The sequence below is a fragment of the Erythrolamprus reginae genome, chromosome 6 (assembly GCF_031021105.1).
Source record: "Erythrolamprus reginae isolate rEryReg1 chromosome 6, rEryReg1.hap1, whole genome shotgun sequence".
Lineage (NCBI taxonomy): Eukaryota > Metazoa > Chordata > Lepidosauria > Squamata > Dipsadidae > Erythrolamprus > Erythrolamprus reginae.
Genome location: NC_091955.1, coordinates 52,093,988 through 52,112,422, shown reverse-complemented (window position 1 = coordinate 52,112,422; position 18,435 = coordinate 52,093,988). Strand labels below are relative to the sequence as shown.

General features: G+C 38.1%; 1 protein-coding gene across 1 annotated transcript in view; it reads left to right on the top strand.

Annotated features, from left to right (window-relative positions):
* Positions 1-18,435, top strand: part of PPFIA2 (PTPRF interacting protein alpha 2) — a 241,848-nt gene that overhangs the window by 179,950 nt on the left and 43,463 nt on the right. Inside the window, exons 10-15 of the mRNA XM_070755768.1 lie at positions 34-168; positions 6,319-6,405; positions 6,823-6,906; positions 9,085-9,216; positions 10,114-10,176; positions 16,567-16,658. Coding sequence (XP_070611869.1) covers positions 34-168; positions 6,319-6,405; positions 6,823-6,906; positions 9,085-9,216; positions 10,114-10,176; positions 16,567-16,658 — 593 coding nt within the window. The remainder of the gene's footprint in view (positions 1-33; positions 169-6,318; positions 6,406-6,822; positions 6,907-9,084; positions 9,217-10,113; positions 10,177-16,566; positions 16,659-18,435) is intronic.

Here is an 18,435-nt window from a genome sequence, read left to right as displayed (position 1 = left end):
CTAACTTTCAATCTTACAATTTCTGGATTTCAGATGGAGGAAAAAAACAGGCAGTTGCAAGAACGTCTAGAGTTAGCTGAGCAAAAGCTACAACAAACAATGAGAAAAGCTGAGACTTTGCCAGAAGTAGAGGCAGAATTGGCCCAGAGAATTGCAGCACTGACTAAGGTAATGTAAGTTTAAGAATAGGTTAGTATCTGAAAATTGACTTCTTTTAACATTGATTTTTCATCCCTTTCTCCTCCAGCATCGTCAGCAGCAATAAAAGACTTTTGGAGTGGACAAGATGATTCTACTTAATGGCACCGTAAATAAATATTAATTAGACAAAATTACTTGCTTTAGTTTAATTTAATTTAATGTCAGAGGTTGCTTTGTGTTTCTTTTATGGCTTGATATATTTCTGCCAATATACCAGAGGAGTTTATTTTATAATACAATGTATTATAAAAGAATTATGATTAACCCAGTTCAGCTAAACATCATGAAATTTATTTGTCATTGAATTTTCTTCATGATTTTCTACATCACATTGATTCAGCAAAACACAGAGATCACTTTCATTAAAATAAATTTCAAGGTTCATTTTTTAAAAATATTTTTTTGGCCATACATGAAGGATTCTGTGTTGCATGAGAGCATTACAAGCTTGGATAGGACAAGTGCCGGATAAACTATTTCAGTAATACCCAGTCCACATCTCTGGAATTTGCCTGTCTGCCCCATAGTAAAATGTGCAAGTTACCAACTTGCTGGTAGTAGTTATGAAAGAACAACTTATAAAAAGTAAAGGCACACAGCATGTGTAAATCCTTTGCAGTTCCCCTTTATTAGCTTTCAGATCATATTACTGTATTTTGCTTTGTACTGTGGAATTTCCTTTACATATCTTATAGAATTGAGTTGAATTGAATTTTATATAAAATTATTGTGCCACAATCACCAGTTTGACTTCTAAATATTTACCTCCTCAATAAAGAGAAATAGTATATTTGATATTGATAAGTCTATTAAAACATATACAGTATGAAGGATATACAGTAGAAAGAACACCCTTTTCAATTAAAATGTTATATTAAATCCTCAGAACAATATCAAATGGTACAAAAATGATTTCTTATTTCCCTGCTTCCATTTCAAAATATTAATGGATTATTCCTATTTCGCATCTAAATATTTTTCAATTGCTTATGCAACCATTTAATGAGACAATATTTTCCTGCTCTGTTAGGATTTCTCGTAATACACAAGAAAATCATCTAATCAAAGTGATGTGTTGTGTTGAAAAGGAAACGTCAATGCACCTGAATGTTTCTACATTATTTTCTACAGAGAGAGTAGATGAATGATTTTGTATATCTTATATATCTTCTAACTGAACAAATGAAGACAAATGCCTATATTAATGCTCTATAAAGCAACATTTATTATTCTAATTTAGAGTTCTCTAATTTAGCGTTTTCTACTATGCAGTCAGGTGAAAATAAGTATGAGTATATACTTACTGTTCCCAATCTTTTCAGGTCTGTTCAATAAATATTTATGGTTTATATATTTCATGTAGATTTTATTGTGTAAATTAGATTTGTAAATTAGATTAGTTTAAATTAATTGATGTAGGGGGAACTACTATTTCAACTAGCCAATTCAGTTTATGTTCTTTCTTGTTATAGAGATTTCAACTCTCTAAACTTCCCATCCGGTTGAAACAACTAAAAGGTGTCTAAGTTAGAGGGTCTCAAATTAGATAATTACATTATATGTGATATAGCTAAAACTGGTTTAAAATATATATTTAGTAGTTGGCCCTTCTGCTAAGCAAAGTATAAGAAGCACCAAGTAAATACAACAGGGATCTTCTTTGAACTGTGAGGAGTGGTAGGCAATAGTTCTTACAAACCCATCTCAGGCATAGCCTTTAACCCTCCATAATATAACACTTAGGCAGTTTGCTCTGAGATTCCATAGGAGGAAGGTTATGTTGGATATGTTTGTCACCTTGAGTTATTTTTGAAAATAATAATGGCAGAATAGAATATTCATTTCTATTCTGTGGGTAGAAGGACAAATTTATTGATTGATTGATTGATTGAATTTGTATGCCGCCCCTCTCCATAGACTGTTGAGGATAAGGAGCATCAGTCCACTTCATCTAATGCAGCCAAATTCAATCACCAAAATAGGAAGACCTTATCTTATCTTCTATCACATTTTATTTTAATGTCTATTTTAATAACAAGAGCACTGGTAAAATGTCACGTGACACCGGTTTGTCTGATTAAGCTTTTTTTCCAGACTGACTGAATTATTATGAATTGTTATGAAACCAATAAGCAAATTTTAGCTCTGAGAAAGCCTAAATGTGGGCAGTCTTAACTATGATTTAGTAATAGGGTAATGTAGATTATAGGTTTGATTTGATGTCTTAGATCAGGGGTCCCCAAACATGGTAACTTTAAAACTTGTGGAATTCTCCAGCCATCTCAGGCTAGTTCTGTTCTACACAGGACCTCCATCTTAGGACCTCTGTCTTAGGACCTCTGTATACACAGTAGTCCAAGTAGTTTTGCTCTATGATACAACATTTAATCTAATTAATGGTTACAAATATAAGAGTTTTAGTAATATATATATTTAATACATCCATTTTTAATTTCAAAGAACTGAGAATTGCATGACTTATATATGACTAAAAAAAAAATCCCAATTAATACTGTGGAAACTACTTTTCCACGTATGCAGTAAAGGTTTTTGAACCTATAGCCATAATCGATAGGTTATCTTTATGAGATTACTTGGTAAAGATAAAATCTATGTAGTCTGGTCTGGGCAAGAAATGTAACAATCATAAATGAATCAGATGACCAAGTTTCAGTGACCATGTCACTGAAATTTGGTACCAAAATGGTTGAAGTGTAACAGTGTGACTTTTGGAGGGGAGAAAGGTAAAAGTTAACACTGATAATTTGATGTCTTTGGGAAAGGACTTTCAGTTTTCCAGATTCTACTCCTATTTATACTTTAACTCCTTCCAAATCCATTAACATGGAGTAGACTGAATTGATTGATATCAGCACATATGATTCTGGGGTATATTGTTGACTCATAAGGAAAATGAGTCTGATGAGAGTAATGGGAGACAGTAGTGTATAACATTTTTGTGCATAGTTACCATATTTTTTGGACTATAAGACATGCTGGAGTATATGTTGTGAGTGGTCCTCGACCAACTCTGGTAATGATAAATCCTGAGGAGGATAAGCCAGGTTCATCTTAGTACCCTGGGCCAGTGGTTTTGCCAGTTGATGCAGAGAGTGAGAGTGAGGGAGAAATAGACCTAGATGAACCTAAAGGACTACCAGAGGTGGCAGATGTGCCAATGACAGTAGCGTCTGACTTAGAAGAGGAGGAGGAGGAGGGGAAGACTATGAGCCTTTGTTAGATGCCCACTATAGAAGACTAAGAAAAAGACAAGAATACTTGTATGGGAAAAGGAAGTAGTGTGTAGGTTTTAAACTCTAGGAAATTGTTGACTCTCCCCCCCCCCATAGGTATTTAGGGGTGACTGATGGGAAATTCAGGATGGAGTTTTGTAATGGAGTCAGTTGATGTTTGGGGATTCCAGCCATGTTACACTAGCCAACTGTTATTTCTCTGTTAAAAATCCTTGGAATAAAAATGCCGTGTCTGCAGAGAGGGTGGAAAGCAGTAACTGTAAATCAGTGAAACTGGATACTCTTTATCTCGTAAAGGATTGCGCAATTAACTTTGATCTTTAACAGCCTCTGGACTGTTATCTCTTACATGCATGACTTTAGCCTGTATAAATGATGCTTTCTATATAAAAAGATTGATTTGAAATATCAGCGTGTGGATTCCTCCTTTGTTTTCAATCTGTATAGGGCTGGAATAGAACAGTATAAGATGCACCTTAGTTTTTGGAGAGGAAAATAAGAAAAAAGATGATTCGGGAGTGGATGGCCTCCCTGTATACCCTCGTCAGCTGTTCCCAGAGGTGAATTTTAGCAACAGTTTCGTTGGTTGTGAGCTCTGTGCCTTGCTTCTTCAGCCTATAAAACCTCTGTTTCAGAGGCTTTTTTCCAGCCTGTGAAACCTCCGTTATAGCCCCGCCCAGCCTCTCTAACAGAGGTTTCACAGGCTGCTTTCAGCCTCTGAAATATCCGTTTGAGAGGCTGGACAGGGTTACATTTGGTGTATAAGATGCACCCAAATTTTCTCCCTCTTTTAGAGGGGGAAAAGGTGCTTTTTATACTCTGAAAAATACAGTAATCTGTTTACAGGTAAAGTTTTTTTTTAATCATTTTATAATAATAGAATTTTAGTTTATCCACTGAAATAAAGTGCGGGAAGAATTGTGGTTTGATAGTACATAGCACATAGCACATAAAATTGAGGAATTTGCTGTCAGAGGATGTAATAATGGCAGTCAGTTAAGGTACAATACCTATCAAAGTGTTCTGAATGTGTCCTTGAAGTTTAAACTATCTATGCCAAAAATATTGTTATTTACTATCTCATGAATCATGGAAGAACATGTTTTGCTGTGAAGTAACGGGAAAGGGAGTTAATGTGCCTTGTGGACTTCTCACATATTTTAGTGGGCTACTGTGTGATACATAATGCTAGACTAGAATGTTCTTTGGCATGATTCAGCTGGACTCTCCTTGTATTTCTGTCTTATAATAGTTTTTTATAGATCTGAAAGTGAGTAATGTAGTTTTTGTTTTGGAGAACTGCTGAGGTTTTTTTCCCTAGGTATTCTAATTACATCCTCCGGGATATTGGAAGAAAAGGAAAATTTGTAAAATCTTTTTCCTGCAGAACATCGGAGTCATTTGCCCCGATCATACAGCTTGATTCTAAGATTATTAGCTATTTAGAAAGTTTGACTTCTGAGATGTGTCCAGTTCTTTGGATATAATATTTTCTTTATGGTTTCAAAGTTGAGAGTTTAGCTTTGTTTCAGATAAGACCTCTGTGTGATAATTTTATCAATTTGATCCTTTCTGTAGTCAACAGAATAGACTATCAGGGGAGGGTATGAGAACATCCTCCTTATGTTCATGGAATTTTTGGTAATAAAAATGTTTCCTTTAAATAAAATAGCCATATTTTTTTTGAAAAATAGATTGAAGCAATAACTCAGTTTTATGCTTTGCAACGACTATTCAATATGTTTTTATTTATTTCATAATCGGTACCCTAAAATAATCATTAGTGTCTTCTCTTAATTTTGTGTCATCAGGTTCAAATGCTTCTCACTGGTCATCTCTGATATCTGCCATAAGCTCAATTTTCTGATTTTAGGATCTGGCATGGATAGTAGAAAAAGCACTAGTCCTTGTACACAGCTGCATTTAGCTGGATAATCACAAATTGTTTTCAAATAATGTACATATTTTTACAAAAGGGAAAAGGGCTGATTCAAAAGTGCAAGTCTAATATTATAAATTTAGACCATAATTATTTGTTCACATACTTAAAAATAAACCTGATTTAATTTAAAGTGAGATATATTTTATGAGGTTCACTTAAAATCACATTGCTTGGTAGAGTAAAGACACAATACATTTTAGAGTTTTACTGAGTGTTTATAGTCAGCATAGAGTTTACGATAATATATTTCCCCAGATTGTAATTTAGTGCACCACGACAAAATGCTGTAGCATATTCAGTCACGATCTTTGCCTTTGGTAAAGCAATTAGACATTTGCTTTATATTCACTCCTATTCAGTATTTTTCATTGTAAGAGGACTTTGTTCTTTTACTTAGAAATTCGGTATCATTTACTTATTTGCTTCTATACCTCAAAAGGAATCTACGTGGCATTGTTCTAAAAATGTTTAATCCATTTATTTAATACAATCTGTAACACTGTATACCATGTTTTCATTATGATTGTAGGATAACCTTCAAAAACACATTCTGGCACTGACTTTTTACGCTCTAATTATGAGTTTACCCAAATTCCAATCAGACCTGGTATTTCTCATAGTTACTTTGAGTACCCCTCTATGGAGAAAGAATAATTCTCATCAGCCAGCCATCACTAACCTGGAATTTCCATACTTAGGTTGTTGGCTTTTTTAGCATTCCATTGTTTTCACTCCATCTCCATCAACTGCATCATATCACCCTATTGTAAGTGTGGTTTATTCTACATAAAGTTTTGTCAGTTAAAATATTAAATTTGCAATCACACTTTTCTTTTAAGCATTCTGTGCTGTATTCTGTTCAGTGTGGTGTCTTTAGTTCTGATTTTTCAATTTTGTCCCTCTCCTTTTCCTTGACGTTAGTCTGATCCAACCTCTTCTACCTCATCTGATGATTATCAATATGTTATGGAAGCTAAACTACAAGAAATGATCTCCATACGTAGGAAGGTAGTCCTACAGGACTTTACTTTCTATTGCTAAATAGAATCCATCTGATTTTGTTTTTATATTTTAAAGAACTCTTAATTTCTGTATTTATTTTATTGATAATCAACCATTGTGCAGTTCAATGCTTAAAGAGCTTACAATTTTATGATGGCAGGTTTGTGTTCAAACCATGCACAGTCTGCATGTTACATTTGGCTGATTTCATTGCTCATGAATAACTCCAATGTTTTGCTGGATGCTTGGATGTAACAGGCCTTTGTAGCTGACACATTTCAAGCGATGCTGTTCAGCTGCCTGTTTGAATAAAATTAAGTTTTGCAGTTAGTAGTAGCTTGCTTTATATTTCCTTTTTTAAAATGACCACTTTGATTTAAAAAGCTATTTAATGTTTCACAACAAATTATATTATTTTTATAGGCAGAAGAAAGACATGGCAATATTGAAGAACGCATGCGGCACCTTGAAGCTCAGTTGGAAGAGAAGAATCAAGAACTTCAAAGGGTATACACGCTTACATAATAGTTTGAGTTCAACTGTTTATTCTCTGTCACATAAACCTGTAAAATTATAATAGCAGTCATTGTTATTGTTATTTTTCATAAACTTATAGATTTGTACAATACAATATCAGGATATTGATGGAATAACATCAACTACAATCCAGTTTAAAATAATAATAAAACTAAAAAAACTCCACTGTTTGTATCAGCAGAAGTTTCTGTTTTTGTCCCAATGACAAAAGCAGTTGACTCAGTTAAGTGTTTCACAGTTTCCAATTGAAACAGTTTATTTATTTATTTATTGGATTTATATGCAAATTGTCGCGGTATGAAAGAAAATTAAAGTCTGTTAGGACCTTAACCCCACGGAGGTCGATGGATAAAAGCCTTAGCCATTTGTTCAAACAAGATATATTTATTTTAAAAACAGAAATAAACAAATAAAAGATTGTCTCGAGGGACAACATAACATATACGTCTTACATCATGGAGATTCGTGGAGGAGAAGAGAGTGGAGGAGTGAAGAAGAAGGAGGAAGTTGAGTAAGATTGGCAGGATATTACATCATAATAGGAGGAGCTAATAAGGCACACATTAGTTAACTGTTTCATTACTAAATGTCTCTGAGGGGCTGTCATTATACAGCGTGACACAAATTACTTATGCAATTTATGTGAACTACTGACCATAAAAAGAAATTGAAAGGCAAATAGTCTCTTAAGAATGTTCCATAGGAATAGGAAGTAATATTGGATGAAAAGAGACAGGGTGATGCAGTGGTTAGAGTGCAGCATTGCAGGCTACTTCAGCTAACTGCTAGCTGTAGTTCAGCAGTTCAAATCTCACCACCGGCTCAAGGTTGACTCAGCCTTCTATCCTTCTGAGGTGGGTAAAATGAGGACCCAGATTGCTGGGGGCAATATGCTGATTCTATAAACTCCTTAGAAGGGCTATAAAAGCACTATGAAATGGTATATAAGTCTAAATGCTATTGCTATTGCTATAACTGGAATACACAGAAAAACATAATTAACTTTTTATACAAAGGGTAAAGGTAGGTTTATTTTGAAGAAAATAAGATCGGTTGGTTCATTTAACCAGACACAATTATATGGAGTTTTGTGGAGGATAGGAGATGCTTCAAGATGCCCCTATTTAAAATATCACTATTGTTGTTTATCACGGGACTAATTCTTATTAAATCCAGTAGATTATTAGCAATATGCACTAGCCTCAAATTGTAGATTCATTTATTTATTCATCAGATTTGTACAGTATGCCACCTATCTCATGCAAAAGTGTTTATGAGCAGCATACAACAAATCTATCAAACAGTTAATATATAAAACAATTATTATTAAAACTATATAAATAAATAGAACTAATAATAGCTTAATAATCTGTCATTAGTAATTTGTTACCTGCATGTTCATGAAAAAATGAATGTGAAAAAGTGAGTTCCAAAGATATTTTTCAAAAAAACAACTAGATTTTCTTTGCTCTTTCTCTGAAAACATTTACTTTCTCTTATGAGAAACTTCTTCAGTTCAAGTGCAATGTATTATAACTGCCCCGGGGCACAAGCTGCAGACCCCCCCCCCCAAGGACCAAGTTGCCTTTAGAAATTATGTGTATGAAGGACATTTTCTGTCTCTGGAATCCTCTCCCCATAATAAAGAGATTTTAGTGCTGCTATATTTTTTTCCTGGTATACCTGAGATGGTATTCAGCCGGTTCGCACCGTTTCAGGCAAACAGGTAGTGCCAACCTGTGGGTGGGGGTGGGCCCATGCAGGCCCGCCCCAGGCCGCCTCAGTGCTGTTCCATCCTACTTAGCCATGTTTGGAATGTTTGATTTAAAATTACAATGACCTTTTGAATATGACTAATAAATGAAGACCATATATCTCTATTAAAAGAAAAAATCAGAATGGTTATTCTTTACATCTATATTTGAATCTATGATTAAATGTTTCAACTAAGAAATTGATTTGTTTCTCTGTGCATTTGCTCAATTTTATTCTCTCTTTGAAATAAATTTGTTTTTCTATATGCCATTTGATCGAGGTATTAATATTATGCCTTCAGATCAAACAAACCAGTGTGAATCGTTGGCCAGTGTTTTGAATTTAATTAATGTTGAACCTGCTTGATTTATTTCCTTTGAACTTTATTGAAAGGCAAGACAAAGAGAAAAAATGAATGAAGAGCACAACAAAAGATTGTCTGATACTGTGGACAGACTTTTGACAGAATCTAATGAACGTTTGCAACTACATTTGAAAGAGAGAATGGCAGCATTGGAAGAGAAGGTAAACAAACAAATAATGTTCACTCTTCTTGCTTCATTTAGATATATATTCATAATTGCTTCTTCACTTGATCTTATGGAATGAAGGCATTAAAAATCTGATGCACAATCAATGGTATCAATAAGAAATTCATTTTGTTGTGTTTCTGCAATACCTATCGACTTTCTTCCTCCTTCAACCTCTCATAATGGCACTTCGGATCACCACCAGAATTTTAAAAGTTTACAGCATGGTGCTAGTGGGTCCTTGCCTATTTCTACTGTCTCTCATTGTCATTATTTTCACTTCCATTAAACCTTCCATAAACCTTCCATAAATCCCAGCCTTATCCCAGCCATTACTACAAACACTTATTACTTATCTGAGATATACTTATCCATTGTACAGTGCTTAATAGAATGTAAAATTATCACTTGTCTACATTTTATAGTGTTAGTGGACAGGGACAACGGATAGCATTCCCCGGACTTGGACAGCTGGGAAATTCTGGAAGTCCACTCATCTTAAAGTTATCAGAGTAGAGAATCATTGCTAATAGAACCAGGACGTTCAATGATTCCTGTCTTTTATTCAGTATTCTCACCCTTTTGCAAAAGTCCCCTCATATAGGTTCTGATTGAACGTAACTGGCAATGCTTGCAACTCAAAAATGAAAACAGTGCCTTAATTTTACATTAATCATATGATTATATAAATTTTATATTTGTATTAGTGGTGATATATTTTAACATATTCAGTTTTGGATTGAATCAATGAAAGATTTTTAACAATATACCTAATCTGTTAGAGAAAAAATAATTTAAATATTATTGATATATGTTTGATTTATTTGTTAACCTTGATTGGATAATAATTATTTCACTAGATTTTATTTTAGCTTTTATTTCTATCTCTTAGAATGTTTTAATACAAGAATCAGAAAACTTCAGAAAGAATATGGAAGAATCTTTACATGATAAGGTAACCTGGATTAATTACAGCCTTTATTAATGATGATTTTTTTAAAAATACAGTCATAAGAATTAATTCAAGATTGCAATTATATGCATATATGTTTAAGAGTAAGACCATTGTCTTTATACAAATAATCTACACTGATAGATGGATTCAACATCTATCCAGATAAAATTAATGATAACATTATAATGTTATTAGTTAATGTGCTCATTCAAATAAAATAAAGTATTCTCTTGTCTTGTATTGATTGTTATCTGTACCATTTAAACTGTTCTTTTCAAGTCAGGTTTCTTTTTCTGATAAAGGTTTAGATTGGATTTCTTTATTCAAGAAACTTTGCTTTATACAAAGCAGCCACCAACATTCCTAGTTTTGGAGATTATCTTTCCTCTTTTGTATAAAATCCCTTAGGTTTCAGGAGCAGAGTTTTTAAGGGTGAAGAGTTTGGAATAGAAATATGATTAGAGTTTCTATCCCACATGAAAAGTACAACATTGATATGCATGTGTATGATTAACAAACTTAATTTTATTATTTGTTCCTTTGCTGTATCACTAAGCTACGTTTACTCTAACATGGTCAAGGAGTTTCTGGCAATATATATTTTATTTCCCAGAACTGCTCCTTATGATGTTGAATGGGCCCAAAAGGAGTGATTGGCCCAAGGTGACATAGTAATTCAATTTGAATTTAACTAGGGCCCTGTGCAGTTCTAGCATAGTGCCTGATGAAGTGGACAAGGCCATGGGAGCTGTGAGCTCCGCCACTTGTTATTGGACCTGTGTCCCTCCTAGCTGGCTTCGCCAGCAGGGAGGTGACATAGGGCGGAGTCCAGGTGATTGTCAATGCTTCTCTGAGGGAGGAGTCCTTTCCAGCCCCCTGCAAGGGGGATATTGTGCACCGTACTTGTCCACCTGTCTGGGAAGAGTTTGATCTGGTGACACCTGATGAAGTGGACAAGGCCATTGGAGCTGTGAGTTCCGCCACCTGCTTACTGGATCTGTGTCCCTCCAGGCTGGTTTCGGCCAGCAGGGAGGTGACAACGCAGCTGGGTCCATGAGATTGTCAACGCTTCCTTGGGGAGGGGATCTTTTCCAACACCCTATAAGGAGGCGCTTGTACACCACCTCCTCAAGAAGCCTTCCCTGGACCCAGCCATACTTAATAACTATCGTCCAGTCTCCAACCTTCCCTTTATGGGGAAGCTGGTGGCGCTCCAGCTCCAGTGGTCCTTGGAAGAAGCCGATTATCTAGGTCCCCAGCAGTCGGGTTTCAGGCCCGGTTACAGCACAGAAACTGCTTTGGTCGCATTGATGGATGATCTCTGGCAGGCCTGGGACAGGGGTTTATCCATTGTCCTGGTGCTTCTTGACCTCTCAGCGGCTTTCAGTACCATCGACTCAGCGGCTGGAGGGGTTGGGAGTGGGAGGCACTGTTCTTCAATGGTTCTACTCCTACCTTTCCGGTCGGTCGCAGTTGGTGTTAGTGGGGGGTCAGAGGTCGACCCCAAGGTCTCTCCCTTGTGGGGTGCCTCAGGGGTCGGTCCTCTCCCCCCTGCTATTCAATATCTACATGAAACTGCTGGGTGAGATCATCCAGAGACATGGGGTGAGGTATCATCAGTACACTGATGATACCCAGCTTTACATCTCCACCCCATGTCCACCCAACGAAGCAGTGGAAGTGATGTGCCGGTGTCTGGAGGCTGTTGCGGCCTGGATGGGTGTCAACAGATTCAAACTCAACCCTGATAAGATGGAGTGGCTGTGGGTTTTGCCTCCCAAGGACAATTCCATCTGTCCATCCATCACCCTGGGGGGGGGGAATTATTGACCCCCTCGGAGAGGGTCTGCAACTTGGGTGTCCTCGATCCACAGCTCACACTAGAGAAACATCTTTCAGCTGTGGCGAGGGGGGCGTTTGCCCAGGTTCGCCTGGTGCACCAGTTGCGGCCCTATTTCGACCGGGGGTCACTGCTCACAGTCACTCATGCCCTCATCACCTCGATGTTCGACTACTGTAACGCTCTCTACATGGGGCTACCTTTGAAAAGTGTTCGGAAACTTCAGATCATGCAGAATGCAACTGCGAGAGCAGTCATGGGCTTCCCAAGGTATGCCCATGTTACACCAACACTCCGCAGTCTGCATTGGTTGCCAATCAGTTTCCGGTCACAATTCAAAGTGTTGGTAATGACCTATAAAGCCCGTCATGGCATCAGACCAGAATATCTCAGAGACCGCCTTCTGCTGCATGAATCCCAGCGAGCAATTAGTTCCCACAGAGTGGGCCTTCTCCTGGTCCCATCAACTAAACAATGTCAGTTGGCGGGCCCCAGGGGAAGAGCCTTCTCCTGGCGGCCCCGACTCTCTGGAACCAACTCCCCCCAGAGATTAGAACTGCCCCCACCCTCCTTGCCTTTCGTAAACTCCTCAAAACCCACCTTTGCCGTCAGGCATGGGGGAACTGAGATATCTCCCCCGGGCCTATACAATTTATGTATGGTATGTTTGTACGTATATATGCTTAATAATGGAGTTTTTAAAATATTTTAAATTGTAAATTATTAGATTTGTTATGAACTGTTTTATTCTGTTGTGAGCCGCCCCTAGTGAGCCGCCCCGAATCTACGGAGAGGAGCGGCATACAAATCTAATAAATAAATAAATAATAAAATAAGAAGCCTTCCCTGGACCCAGATGTTCTAACAACTATTGTCCTGTCTCTAACCTTCCCTTTATAGGGAAGGTTGTTGAGAAGGTGGTGTCATTCCAGCTCCAATGGTCCTTGGATGAAGCCGATTATCTGGGCCCTCAGCAGTCTGGTTTGAGACCCGGCTACAGCACTGAAACTGCTTTGGTCATGCTGACAGATGATCTCTGGTGGACCCGGGATAGGGTCACTCCTCTCAGCGATTCTTGACCTCTCAGCGATTTTTGATGCCATCGACCATGATATCTTTCTGCATCGGCTGGAAGGGTTGGGAGTGGGAGGCACTGTTTTACGGTGGTTTGCCTCGTACCTCTCCGGTTGATCACAGTCAGTGTTGGCAGGAGGCCAGAGGTCAGCTCCTAGGTCCCTCCCCTGTAAGATTCCTCAAGGATCAGTCCTCTCGCCCCTGCTGTTTAATATCTACATGAAACCGGTGGGTGAGATCATCCAACGGCACAGAGTGAGTTATCATCAGTATGCTGATAATACTCAGCTTTACATCTACACCCTATGTCAATTCAGTGAAGCAGTGGAAGTAATGTGCCAATGTCTGGAGGCTGTGAGTGTTTGGATGTGCATTAATAGGCTCAGACTCGACCCCGACAAGACAGAGTGACTGTAGACTTTGCCTCCCAAGGACAATCCCACCTGTCTATCCATTACCCTAGGTGGGAAATTTTGCCCCCCTCAGAGACGGTCCACAACTTGGGTGTCCTTGAACCCCAACTGAGCTTATAAGACCATCTCTCGGCTGTGGTGAAAGGGGTGTTTGCATGGGTGTGCTTGATGCACCAGTTGCGGCATTATTTGGACAGGGAGTCACCGCAAGTTTCGATTACTACTCTCTACATGGGGCTACCTTTGAAAAGCATTCAGAGACTGCAAATAGTGCAATATGCAACCACACAAGCTATTGTGGGCCTTCCAAGATCTGCTCACATCTCATCATTACTCTGCGAGCCTCATTGGTCGCTGATTGGTCTCCGGACACAATTCTGAGTGCTGGTTATGATCTATGAACCCTACCTGGCTTAAGATCAGATAACCTACAGGACTGTCTTCTGCCTCGTGTATCCCAGAGACTGGTATGGTCCCACAAGGTCAGCCTTCTCCAGGTCCCATCAGCCAGGCAATGTCATCTGGCAAGGCCTAGGGGAAGACCCTTCTCTGTGGTGGCTCCAGCTCTTTGGAACCAACTCCTTCCAGAGATTTGTACCGCCCGCACCCTCCTGGCCTTTCACAAGGTCCTGAAGACCCATCTTTGCCGGCAGGCATGGGCGGATGTGAGTGTCCAGAGTTAACTCCGGCCGATGTTGTGAATGGCCAAATCCAGTTAAAGGAATGTGGATGATTGAGTTTTTAGGAAAAATGGGGTTTTAATTTTTTTAGATTTTAATATTACATTTCTTATACATTTTTGTATTTGCATTTATTCTGTTGTAAGCTGCCCTGAGTCAGTTGAGAAGGGTGGCATAGAAATCTAATTAAATAAATAAATAAATAACATGTTGACCACCTGCTGCATCAATTTGGTTTGTTTACAATGCATTTTGAAAATAACACAGGTGGAGAATACTCTAAACCAGTTAAATCAGTAGCTTTGTAGACATGTTTTATCAGATGGTTTTAATGGTTCTTGCACACATATGCTTTACTAACAAATATCCAGCTACAAAGATTTAATCTAATTCACCCTTCTGACTTCTGCCTCACAAAATTCCCAAGGCGAAATGCTAGATAGTGATTGTGGGAGCTAATAGTATATCTGCAACATATTACAATAAGGAATTAGTTTAATCATTACCACCTTCTGGGATGTTTACAGCTCCTTATGAAGATTAGTGTACTGCTATGGTCTTCCATCCTTTCCTTCCAAGTCCAGGAAAGATCATCCATGTGTTATAGTATAACTAGAGGAAAGCTAGATAAGTCCTGTAGAGTTTTCTAGCATATGGTTCAACTATTCAGAGAGATTTATTTATTTATTTATTAGATTTGTATGCCGCCCCTCTTTGTAGACTCGGGGCGGCTCACAACAATAAAACAATTCAAGACAAATCTAATAATTTAAAAACATTTTTAAAAACCAGTTATTAAAGCAGACATATATACAAACATATCATACATGAATTGTATGGGCCCAGGGGAGATGTCTCAATTCCCCCATGCCTGACGGCAGAGGTGGGTTTTAAGGAGTTTATGAAAGGCAAGGAGGGTGGGGGCAGTTCTAATCTCAGGGGGGAGCTGGTTCCAGAGGGTCGGGGCTGCCACAGAGAAGGTTCTTCCCCTGAGACCCGCCAAACGACATGGTTTAGTCGACAGGACCGGAGAAGGCCCACTCTGTGGGACCTAATCGGTCGCTAGAATTTGTGCGGCAGAAGGTGGTCCCGGAGATATTCTGGTCCGATGCCATTAAGAGCTTTATAGGTCATAAGCAACACTTTGAATTGTGACCAGAAATTGATCGGCAACCAATGCGGATTGCGGAGTGTTGGTGTAACATGGGCATACCTTGGGAAACCCATGATTCCTCTCGCAGCTGCATTCTGCACGATCTGAAGTTTCCGAACACTTTTCAAAGGTAGCCCCATGTAGAGAGCATTACAGTAGTCGAATCTCGAGGTGATGATGGCATGAGTGACTGTGAGCAGTGAGTCCCCGTCCAGATAGGGCCGCAACTGGTGCACCAGGCGAACCTGGGCAAATGTCCCCCTCGTCACAGCTGAAAGATGGTTCTCTAATGTGAGATGTGGATCGAGGAGGACGCCCAAGTTGCGGACCCTCTCTGAGGGGATCAATAATCCCCCCCAGGGTTATGGACGGACAGATGGAATTGTCCTTGGGAGGCAGAACCCACAGCCACTCCGTCTTATCCGGGTTGAGTTTGAGTCTGTTGACACCCATTCAGACCCCAACAGCCTCCAGGCACCGGCATATCACTTCAACTGCTTCATTGACTGGACATGGGGTGGAGATGTACAACTGGGTATCATCTGCGTACTGATGATACCTCACCCCATGCCTCTGGATGATCTCACCCAGCGGTTTCATGTAGATATTGAATAGCAGGGGGGAGAGGACTCCCCACAAGGGAGTAACCTTGAAGTTGACCTCTGACCCCCCACTAACACCGACTGTGACCGACCGGAGAGACAGGAGGAGAACCACTGAAGAACAGTGCCTCCTACTCCCAACCCCTCCAGCCGGCGCAGAAGGATACCATGGTCGATGGTATCGAAAGCCGCTGAGAGGTCAAGAAGCACCAGGACAAAGGATAAACCCCTGTCCCAGGCCTGCCAGAGATCATCCATCAATGCGACCAAAGCAGTTTCTGTGCTGTAACCGGGCCTGAATCATGACTGTTGATGGCCTAGATAATCGGCTTCTTCCAAGGACCATTGGAGTTGGAGTGCCACCAGCTTCTCAACAACCTTCCCTATAAAGGGAAGGTTGGAGACTGGCCGATAGTTGTTAAGAATGGCTGGGTCCAGGGAAGGCTTCTTGAGGAGGGGGCGCACAAGTGCCTCCTTGTAGGGATCCAGAAAGTACCCCCCCCAAAGAAGCGTTGACAATCTCCTGGATCCAGCTCCGTGTCACCTCCGTGCTGGCGGAGATGATATTATATGACAATAAAATTTGATGAATCTATATTAATCTATTATTATTTGTTTCAATTTTCAGGAACGATTAGCAGACGAGATAAACAAGCTGAGAGTTGAACTTGACCAGCTGAAAATACGAGCAGGTTCTTTAATTGAACCCACATTGTCAAGGTAGCACAAGAAAGCAATGACATTTTTTTTAATAACATTGTTTTGAAGTTTCAGTCATCTTATATTTAAAATACTCTTCCATCATCCATAATAGTGATGGCTGTTTACGGGATTGTGAAAGTTGAAATTTGCTGTCAGATATGATAAAGGCACTAATTTAAATGGCATTAAAAGAAAGATTACTTCTCTGTAGATAGGGAATAGAAATATCATGACTATTATTTAGTTAGTCATTATCTCCAAACTCGGTAGCAGATGTCTTAAATATCAGCAGGTTGGAAGCCACAGTAGAACTGTGGCTGTTACATACTTATGACACAAAAAGTATTTATCCAATCAATCAAATTTATATGGCTTCCCCTATCACCATATAGTTTAAAAGCTGTGGAAATAAAAATCTATAAACAAAATTAATAATAAAAATGAATCATGAGATTATAGTATCATAAAGTTGGAAGAAAACTAAGATTATTATTTCTGGATTTATTTTTGGTGATTTTATTTTATTGTTCAGTTCTTGGAATATTTTAATAGGAAATTAATGATAATAAATAAATTTTATCTACTAATTACATGTATATTCCAATTTTTTTCATGGAATTCAAATAGAAATGTCATAGATCAATAAAATCATTTCTATTTATTTTCAGATGGATTGTTTCATAAAATATTAAATTTAATACCAATTCACTACTTAACAACTTCATTGAGTACATTATTTTGATATTTTACCATTAAATATAAATTTCTAAAATTGAGTTCTTTTTAAATGTGTATTTTTGAACATACAGTGTATTTTATTTTATTTATTTTTATTTCTTTATTTTGTCCAATACACAATACATATAGAAGAGAATAGACGTGAGGTAATATATATAAAGAAAAATATAAAATAGAAGAGAAAATATATGAAAGGAAGAAAATATTTATGATATATGAGATAAAGGAAAGACAATTGGACAGGGGACGAAAGGCACACCAGTGCACTTATGTATTGTTCTGGAATAATTTTTAATTGAGAGGTGCAGTGCAAAATTCATTAGTGTTGGGTTGCTTTGGGTTTTGTTGATTAAACTGTGTCATCTATTGGAGATAAATAAATGAGCTTTCTCTGTCACTGCATCCGTCATTTAAAATCTGTATGGATGCCACCTTGTTAGAGTTGGGCCACCTAGATATTTGACAAAAGAATAAAGAAGTCTGCATTTTAATCTTGGAAGTAAGAAAGGAACATTTTTAGTTTATATTGGTATGACCTGAGTATAATCCTCATGGCTTCTCTTTTAAGTCTCTCCCTCCCTCCCTCCCTCTCTCCTCAAGTTGCTGGTGAATTGAAGTTTGAGCTTTTAGCCTTTGACTCTATAATTCCAGTCTCCTTTTTCTGACAATAAAAAACATACTCCTACATAGAAATATATCGATGGATCAAATATATATTTTAGCTTTTTATATTTAATTTAAAAACTTATAAATTCCCTTCAGTATTTAATTTAATTTAATTTAATTAATTTGATTTCTATGCTACCCAATCCCAATGGGACTCAGGGCAGCTTACAACAGTAAATAGTACATACAATAAGCAAAGTCAAATATTAGTAAAAGAATAGTAAAACCTATAATAAATCCTAATGAACTATCCAGTCAAACCCACATACATACAGAGTCAGTTATGGATCGGACATGATAAGATGTTATATTCATGGTCCCCAGGCTTGCCGGCAAAGCCAGATCTTCACAGTCTTTTGGAAAGACAGAAGGGTGGGAACAGTATGTACAT